The sequence below is a fragment of the Microplitis demolitor genome, chromosome 3 (assembly GCF_026212275.2).
Source record: "Microplitis demolitor isolate Queensland-Clemson2020A chromosome 3, iyMicDemo2.1a, whole genome shotgun sequence".
In the NCBI taxonomy this organism is placed as follows: domain Eukaryota; kingdom Metazoa; phylum Arthropoda; class Insecta; order Hymenoptera; family Braconidae; genus Microplitis; species Microplitis demolitor.
In genome coordinates this window covers 14,346,593-14,356,704 of record NC_068547.1, presented here as the reverse complement: position 1 = coordinate 14,356,704, position 10,112 = coordinate 14,346,593, and the positions used below count along the sequence as shown (strand labels likewise).

Sequence of the window (10,112 nt, the reverse complement as noted above, 5' to 3'; positions counted from 1 at the left end):
AAATAAATCGCAAAAAAATTTCTTTATAAATACTACTTGTAAATAAATAATTAGCGCAAATAATAATTATTAATCATAAATAATTTATATGCGCGATAATAATAATAACTTGTAAATCATAACAATAAGAATCAAGAATTAATAATAATCAATTAAATATGTAACGCATATCATAATCAATACCAAGAAATAATACAATCTCATAAGTAAATATTGAAAACCCAGTTGAATAGTTGTCGCATATAATTCGTTAAAATTTTTGAAATAATATTTAATACGTATAAATAATAATGAACAATAACCAAATATTTATCACACTCAATATTTGGCAATGATAAATAATACTAAGTAATTTCACTTAGTGCTTCACTATCCACTGGGTTCAATAATTACGCGTTTCATCATATGCGTATACAAAATATTATTACTCAAAATTTGCTATCTCTCTTACTTTTATGAGCTGGACAAATGGCCACCAATGCGGGAACAAAATTACACGCCAATGTATTAGCTCAAAAGTACTTACAGTTTACGTAATTAATCAATTCTCTTGGTTGAAAATTCAATACGTTAAATGTATTTCCTTTAGTACTTCTCCAAAATACTCAACTAATGCCAATGGATTTATACTATGTACTCAAAATACCAAATGGCGTCAAATTTATAACATTTATTATCAACAAGAGCACACACGCTACTCTTACAGAGACTATCCCACGTCTGACCATGGCAGCACGTGAATCTCATGCCAGCACCTCGGCCGGCGCCATTTTGTCATATATCTCACGTCAACCAGTGGAGATATATATCTGTCGCATGTTATTTTTAACAGAATCACCAACATAATACCTGATTTGATCTGTGCAAGTTTACTTGTTCCCGACATCAAGTGACCAATTGTCCCTTTCATAATTAATCATTACTACGATTTAATGATAAATCAGCCAGTGGTTTATTCGCAAAATTAATAAATTTATTTATAATAAATAAATTTATTAATGCCAACTGTTGCGTTGACGTGCATGCGAAATAATCATAAGCATATAAATCAAATGCGCCATTATTTTTCCCAGCGCTACAAAAATCCAACTATATGCTTAAATTATTCAGTAAATCTTTCTGATTTAAACACAATTTATACCTAAGGAAAACATTATATAATATTAACGCAGTAATTAAAACAAAATCTTACATGTAAACAAACAATAATATATAGGATGAGACGTGTGAGCAGCGTGTGCTGCCCTCTGTTGCTCACCGGCCTGATGCAAGACTGCCGCGATATTTAGATATCGTGACAAATTCAACACAACAAGTTTGTTGGGCGTACACAAAAAAAATGTTAAATTTACAAAATTTTTGAGTTAATCTATACAAAACTAAGCTTGTGTTAATGTTTGACACAAGAATAATGTGTTAAATTAACACAAAAAATTAAGTAGACTGTTTGGGACATTTAATTTGTGTTAAATTTAACACAAATTTTTCAACTGTGTACCTAGAGTAAATTAAGAGTGAAAATTCAAAGTGAATCTCGAACAGCCTTCCAAAAATCACTAAAAAACTTCTAAAATTTTTTTGTTTCTTTAATTTTGTGCGTTGACCCTTCGTCGGTTGCGTGCATTTTCCAATCGAGTTAGATCGCATGGTGAGCATCGCGCTGCCGTGTTAAATTGAACGCGCTGTTTCCAAATCTCAAGCTGCGAATTTTATACGCTTATCTGGAATTAATTTTTTCATTTTTTTTACTAAGAAAATTGTTAACATTTATATTATTTGAATATAATTATGAATATTAAATAACAATTAAATTGTAAATAAAATAATGAAAGCAAAAACTAACCTGAAAAATCACTTCACTTTAATAGTTATATCTATTCCTCATGTGAAATAAAATAGGCTTAAATAGTGGCAGTAAAGAAACTTGGCAACAGCGCAGTTTGGGAAAGACTCGGACATTTACATTCTCATACTCAGCCTCGAAAATTAAAATCTAGAAATATTTTCCACGTGTTTTATTGCTTGTATACAGCGTTAAAATTTTCAAAGAAGAAATTAAATTTTTTCAAAGCTACTAATTCAAGCAATTCTGAGAAAAAAATAAAATGTAAAAAAGGCGGCGCCACTCTTATTACGCGACCGACGAGGGGTTATTGTATATTTATGTACTTTTTATGTAATTTTGATATATTTTTTTCAGGGGAGGTACTTTATACTTAGGGATTTTAATGAAAATTATTTAAAAAAACAAAAATATTAAACATTGTTGTCAAAATGTAATATAGGATATTATTACGGCGTAACATGCGAAAATACGAAAATGACGTATAATTAAACAAAATAAAAACGAAATTCTTAAAAACTAAAAACTAAACATATCATAGGTCAGATGTGTAGTCAGAACTTGTTGATGTAAACAAAGAATACTATAATTTTCCCTTTTCATTACTTATGAAGAAATAATAAACTAACTAACGAATTGAGCAATCAATTAAATCGTGATAAGCTCCCTAATGCTTGCAGCCCAAACATTACCACTTTCAAATAATGCCGTGCGATGCTTCTCCGTTTTTTCTTTATAAAGTCAAGTGTCACCACCCCGATAACCTTTACATCTATGCATCGTTGACTTTAAATTTAATTCATTTGGTCCCTACGCATTTCTTTCTAGTATCTACTAGCTCAAATAACATCGAAATTCAATTTGAATTTTAAATAAACTATGAAACAAACTGATAACTGTTAACAAAAACAAGGTAATAAAATCTATGATAGACACTTTCGACTGTAAATAAAATCATCAATAATGGTTAATACACAACAGTAGTATTGCACCATAACTCAAGAAACTTATTAGTAAAATACATATTAACAACTTGAGACGCAAATCTCAACGCATTGATAAGGAAATACATAAGATAACAATTAACTAACTACACAATATCGGACAACCATAACGTACCATGACGGAGCAGATAACCATAATAACAATTTCTTAACATCCTACAGTGAATAATTAAACTCATAGCCACCTATCTATAACAATAAGAATAAAATTATAATCGATCAGTAGATAAAGAAAAATAGAATTGAGCTTAGATAAAAACCTATATACTAACTAACTAACCATCGGAGGTCAATCAAGGAACCTAACTCTTTCGTTTCATTCTTGTCCCACTAATACATACGTGAGCGCGTAATTTCTACCTTCAATAACTCAACTAATGAATAAAATAATGATTAACCAAGATTTTCAAGGCAATCCACTAGTGTCCCTTTACTGATGAGATTAATAGTAATTGCAAATTATTATTTACTTGAAATCAAAAACAGGCATAACTTATAAACCACTAACGATAGAGACAAATACTCATAATCCATCTATAGATAAGAAAAAATAGATTATTAATTATTAAACTCTCAAATCTCAATCTTACCGGATCATTCATATTTAAATTAAGCCCATCTTATAGCATGGGATGGCATCTCTTTCTTCCATTAACAGAGTTAATACGACCTGCCTTCTCGCACTCCCAAGATTCTCTTGTGACGTACCGTGTGACGTATCTCGTCATTTCTCTCTTTGACCCATACGAATATATCGCTAATTTCTATTTCCAGTAACTCGATAAATAATCAAAATAATGAGAAACTAAAAATATCATTATAATCCGGTCACATACTTCATCTAACTGAATTAATAATACTTCAAGATTATCTAATAATCATCCCGTAATCATAAAAGATAAGTTAGCATTCAACCAATAACAGTAGAACGAAACGAATATAATCAATCGAAAGACAATAACGAGAGGATTAAATCAATAACCATCTACAACTTGAACCTAATTAATAATGCGTAATAAACCATCCAAAATAAGGCTCAACTAATACATTAACTCAGATCTAGAACCTTCTCTCAAGGCGTGGTTCATGACTCATCATATTGCTACCGCTACTTCTCGTGACGTATTGCCTGACGTATTTCGTCACTTCTCTCTCTAACACATACAATTATATCGATAAATTTTAGTTTAAATAAATCGATAACTAATTAAAATATCGACCAACTAAACATATCACCATAATCCGGTAAAATAACTTATCTAATTGAATCGAAAATAATTTCAGATTATTTAATAATTACCCCGCAATAATTATAAACAAGTATAACCTTTCAACCAGTAACCGTAGAAAGGAATGACTATAATCAATCGAAAGCTGATAACGGAAGAATTAATAATCAATAACCATCCATACCCTAATCCTAATTAGTAATCGGTAATTAACCATTTAACATAAGGCTCACCTAATAACATTGAGCGGGATCTAGAAGCTTCGTTCGAAGGCGTGGCGCATGACTCACTACGATCATCTTCTCTCTCGAACACATACGACTATATCGCTAAATTCAACTTAAAATAACTCGACAAATAATTAAAATAATGAAAAACTGAAATTATCACAATAATCCTATAACGCACGTGTATCTGTGAACCTAATAGTAATTTCCATTTATTGAGTATTCTAATTGAAAATAGGTGTAACATTTAAACCACTGACAATAGGAGAAAATGATTATAACCAATCGAAAGACAATGACAACAGGATCAATAATCAATAACCACGTATACCATAAATCTAATTAATAACCCATAATTTACAGACTAAAATAACTCCTATCCAGTAGCATGGGGTTGGATATCTTTCTTCCACCCGTAGCTCCTACCATCGTCTTTTTTTTTGAGTCCTTGTCATTGTTCTAGAAGTTTCAATCCGAGATTGTAACGTACGCCTTTTCTTACACCACACCCTGCAAGAATTCGACTCTGCTCAATAACATTAGTTTTCGGCAACAAAATTAAATTTAGGTCGCGCGTACTACCCCTCGCCTATGATTGGCACCTATATAAACCACTGCAAATCGGTCCTCAATACCCATTTATTATCAAGCTTTTGATTGCGTATAATCTTATTATTTTTAAATATTAAAATTTAATTTCTTTGTTCGAGTCGTTAATAATTGAATTCAGAATTTATAAAATTTAAGGTGAATTATTCTAAATAAAAATAATTTCGTTTAGTCACGAGCTTGACTAATTTGAATCAAGCTTCGCGCATTTCCGCTAAGTCCGGGAGTTGCCGAACTCACTACTGACTGAAAGTCAGAATAGTGCCAGGTCACTCGGTATTGGAGCCCGGTACATACAATTTCTAACTCAGGACCGTGTCAAGATGCCTTGAGAACCCGCTACAAGCTGGCCATTCACATAATTCGTTTTATATTGACCAGCAAATGAGAGAGTTCGCTATCAACTGCTTTCTGTTGGCGCGCTTTTAAGCCAATGGGAAAATTCGTAATATGCAGCAAGGCTGCCACGTCGACACCAAGCTTCTCGACGACTCAACGACGCTACCATCTTCATGGATTCTACAACGTGCTTTGCTACTTGCAATATCGTGCTTTTAAAATCGCTTTGGTAAATTAACGCTTTTGTGAGATAAACCAAATCGCTCTGCTAATTATCCTCAATATTTAGTCAGTAAATCAAGGCTGCTATTTATTGAGAATATCAATTGTTGTTCGCGTGTAATTAGTATCTATATTAATTTCCGTGAATTTAACCACTCTCAGCCACGTGTCTTTTATATACGTGAATCTTATCACCAAAGTTGCATTCGCTATCACGTGTCTGTTTTTTGTCGCATTCCCTATTAAGCATAAGATCTTACAATTTAAGGTGTAAATAAGTGTAAATAAATATCTCATTTATTTCTTGATAAAAACTGTGTAATTTTTAATTGTTTAAAATTCCTCACGCCTAAACCAGATCCTCTTAGTTTATTCACTCATTTTACATTGTGGTCCTTCGAGCCGGATATGGCGTGATTGTAAGCAATTAAAAATTATTTAAAAATTAAAAAAAAAAAAAAATGTGAGAAAAGCACAGTATTAGTGCTTGGATCGTAAAAATTGCTAAGTGCCGTGAGCATTGCTGAGCACTGCTAGAGTGCAGCCCGGGATAATCTATTTTACACACCGGTGTAAAGAGGCTTTTTAGCTAAAAAAGATCGAAAACTTAGCGTCGGTTCACGTCATCGCGTCCATTTTGTGCCACGTACCATCAAGATGGCCGCTGAAGCACAAGTCGCTTTGCAAATGGCTTGCATCAACACGATGCGCAACATGGCTACCCGCTTAACTGATGACGCACTCGCTACACAAAGTTTTGCCGCTATTGATGTAGAACTCACTATCCTGACTGAATTGTGGAACCATTTCAAGACAACTCACAAGAGGCTGTATAACGATGTACTTGATATCATCGCCAACGAATATCATACACACTGAAAAAAATAATCGCTAGCAGCTAGCGATTATTTTCTTTAGCAGCTAGCGATTAAAAATCGTTAGCTGCAAGCGATTATTTCGCTAGCAGTTAGCGAGTTTTTCTTTTGCAAGTAGCGATTAAAAATCGCTCGCTAGAAGCGATTTGTACGCTAGCTGCTAACGATTTTTTCGATAGTAACTAGCACGGTGTAGTTTTAACTCAGTGTGAGTATTATATCTTCTACACCGTTCGGTGTCATTAGCTCAAAACTCATAGATCGTCCGATCATAAGATCTGTAGGGTGAGGGGGGGGCAATATGAGCCCCCTAAAATTTTGAATCCCTCGAAATATATGGGGGCGAAATGGGCCCTCAAAATTTTGAACATGAAAAGTGTTTGGGGCGGGTGAGGGGCAAAATGGGACATTGAGGCAAAATGGACTACTAAGGTAAAATGGTCCCCCCAAAATTTTTAGCATGAAAAGTGTTCTGGGAGGGGGGAGGGGTAAAATGGGCTACCTAGACTTAGAGAATCCTAGAATATTTTTTAGCCAAACGGGTTCCTAAACTTTTTAAAATAATCGAATAGTAATTCAACAGAAAACTTTGAATTAAGTTATTTTCAAATCCAAATCTTCACTATCAACTCTTTTATACTAAATACATAGAAAAGTTTCAAAATATAAAACAAGCGAGAAACATACAACGAGTTTTGTTGGGGACCCGTTTTACCCAACGTCTCAGGATTTTCCCATTTTGATAGACACAGCAAATCAACACCAAAAAACTTAGCAGGAGAAAAAAAAGAAGAGAAACAAGCTGAAAAACTCACATTAGAAAGATTTTGGGGCGACCATTTCACCTTAGTGGCCCATTTTGCCTCAGTGTCCCTCGCCCTACAGATCTTATGATCGGACGATGTATGAATTTTGAGCTAATAACACCGAACGGTGTAGAAGATAACACTCACACTGAGTTAAAACTACACCGTGCTAGTTACTATCGAAAAAATCGCTAGCGTCTAGCGAAAAAATTGCTTCCCGCAAGCGATTTTTAATCGCTAGCTGCTAAAGAAAATAATCGCTAGCTGCTAGCGATTATTTTTTTCAGTGCAGGTAATGCTTATGAAACCGCTAACGTAGCTTACACCTCTCTTAGAGTGAGACTCAGTGTTGCTAGACCCGCTCCAGAACCTGTTCATGAAGATCCTGCCATTAATCACGACCAAACGGTTTACTTTGGAGGCGCACACAAATCTAACTTGCCGCAAATCAAACTGCCAACGTTCCAGGGCTCTTATGACGAGTAGGACTCGTTCAAGGACTTGTTCACTTCTCTGGTCATAAATGAAGATTCGCTAACTGGGTCACAAAAAATGCATTACCTGAAGATGCAGGTAAAAGGTGAGGCAGCTGCTTTACTCGCTAATCTCCAAATCACAGATGACGCTTCCCAACCTGCTTAGGAATTGTTGAATACTCGCTACACGAATCCACGCAGATTACTCGATATGCATATCGATGATTTGCTTGATCGTCAACCGCTAACTTTACACTCCGCTGCTGATCTGGATGCGCTGCTACTCGCTAACAAGAAGTCACTGGATGCTATCGCTGCTTTGGGGATTCCAATTGGTGAGTTGGACCCCTTTTTAATTCGCGTGACTGTTCGTTGTTTGCCGTCAGATTTGAGAGTAGACTGGATGGCTTCGCTTGGGTTATCCAATGAGTTTCCCACTTACCAATAACTGCGCGACATGCTGAAAACAAAGGTTCGTGCGTAGGAAAACTCTGAAATTGGCGCAAAGATAACCTCAAATCAAGCTAAGGGTGTGGGTGAGGAACCCCCACCTAAGTCTTACGCAAAGTCAGCCGCTACAAACAAACAAGTGAAGTTTGGGAACAGTCGATCCGCTACCTCATCTACGCCATCTACATCTACTGGATCCGCTAGCTACGTGGCTCGGACTCCAAAGAAGAAAACGAGTGAGCCAGAAATGTGGCGAATATGCAAACAGAAACATTTTGTTCTGTTTTGTCCTAGCTACCAGAAGGCGTCACCACTGAATAGAAGGACGATTGTTAAGCAGTATCGCTTATGCTATAACTGTTTGGGACGCCACCGCTACGCTGATTGTTTGACTAAGCAGAGATGCCAGCATTGTGAACAGCCGCATCACACCTTTACTCACATTGACGATGGTGCTACCGCTAAACCAGTACAGGACGCTCCTGTAGCTGACCCAGGTAACAAATAGTTCCAATTTTGGTAACTTTTGTTTTGAATTCGCTAACTTAGTCTGCTTTTAGCTCATTTGCTCAATGTATTACTCGCTACCACTATTGTAAGGTTGCATTCGCTAACAGGAAGTACATGTACTGCCCGTGTACTTATTGATCAAGGATCGGAGTTATCCTTTGTGACACATTCGCTAATCAAAAAGCTGGATATTCAACTCAGTAAAGCAGCTGTACCATTACGTGGGATTGGTAATGTGTCAACTGGGCATTCGCTTGGGTTATGCAAGATGACGCTGCATTCTCTACACAACAACGCTTCTATTACTATCCAAGCTCATGTAGTTGCTCTATTGACGGTAAACTTGCCGTCATTTACGCTAACGAAGAAGAAATGGCCGCATATAACTGGGCTACAACTCGCTGATCCAGACTTCTTGACATCACGACCTATTGACATCGTTCTGAGTGCAGCACCAGCTACACATATAATCAACGCTACAATAAGAAAAAGGAGTGTCAATGACCCAATCGCTCAGTCAACATCACTTGGCTGGATCATATATGGATCTGTGGACACCGCTACATTGAAATTGACCGCTTTTGGTCATCATGTCACTGTTGATGATCAACTACAAGACTTATTAAGGAAGTTTTGGTATCAAGAAGAGCCACAGACAGAATTCACTACAGGCTATACTGAAGAACAAGAAGAGTGTGAACAACACTTTGTCAATACACACTACAGACAGTCTGATGGTCGATATGTCGTTCGCTTGCCGCTTAAATCTTTGCCAAGTCAACTGGGTGATTCGCTCAGAGCTGCACAATACGCTTCATTACGTCATCTCAAACGATTGGAGGCTGATCCAGTCTACAAGAAGTTGTACTTTGACTTCCTGAAGGAGTATGAAGACTTGGGACACATGAAACGTATGGAATTAAAGGATTTACCACCGAACAGCTACCTGTTGCCGCATCGTGGGGTTCTAAAAGAGCAGAGCACTACCACCAAGCTCAGGGTGGTATTTAATGGGTCATGGAAAACTACATCTGGCGTATCAGTGAACGAAATACTTCATATGGGTCCCAAAATTTAAGTTGACATTAGTGACGTTCTTATTTGCATCCGCTGCCATCGCTATCTATTCGCTACTGACGTAACAAAAATGTTTCATCAGATCGCAGTTGACAAGGAAGATCATCATCTACAGTGCATACTCTGGTTTGACGAAGATGACATCTATGGAGGTGAAGATGAACTCGCTAAGGCAATCCAAGTTGCTCTCGATACAAAAAATATGTGTGCCGCAGGATGTTTTCCACTTGCCAAGTGGGCAAGTAATTCAACAGAATTACTCTCTCAAGTCACTCCAGTTGAAACCCAAGAAGATATACCAGGAGAGCTTGGGGATACTACAGTAAAAGTGCTCGGGCTAACGTGGAATTCAACACAGAATAAATTCCAGTTTGGCTATTCGCTTCCAGAAGCATCACCAACAACTAAACGCACAATTTTATCTAAAATTGCTCGCTTTTTTGAC

The 10,112-nt window shown here is 36.2% G+C and overlaps 1 protein-coding gene across 1 annotated transcript; it reads left to right on the top strand.

Moving 5' to 3' along the window:
• The first annotated feature begins 8,858 nt into the window (after positions 1 to 8,858).
• LOC128667448 (uncharacterized) lies at positions 8,859 to 9,668 on the top strand. The gene has a single exon (XM_053737403.1). The coding sequence runs from the start codon at positions 8,859 to 8,861 to the stop codon at positions 9,666 to 9,668; it is 810 nt and encodes a 269-aa protein (XP_053593378.1).
• Positions 9,669 to 10,112: the final 444 nt, after the last annotated feature.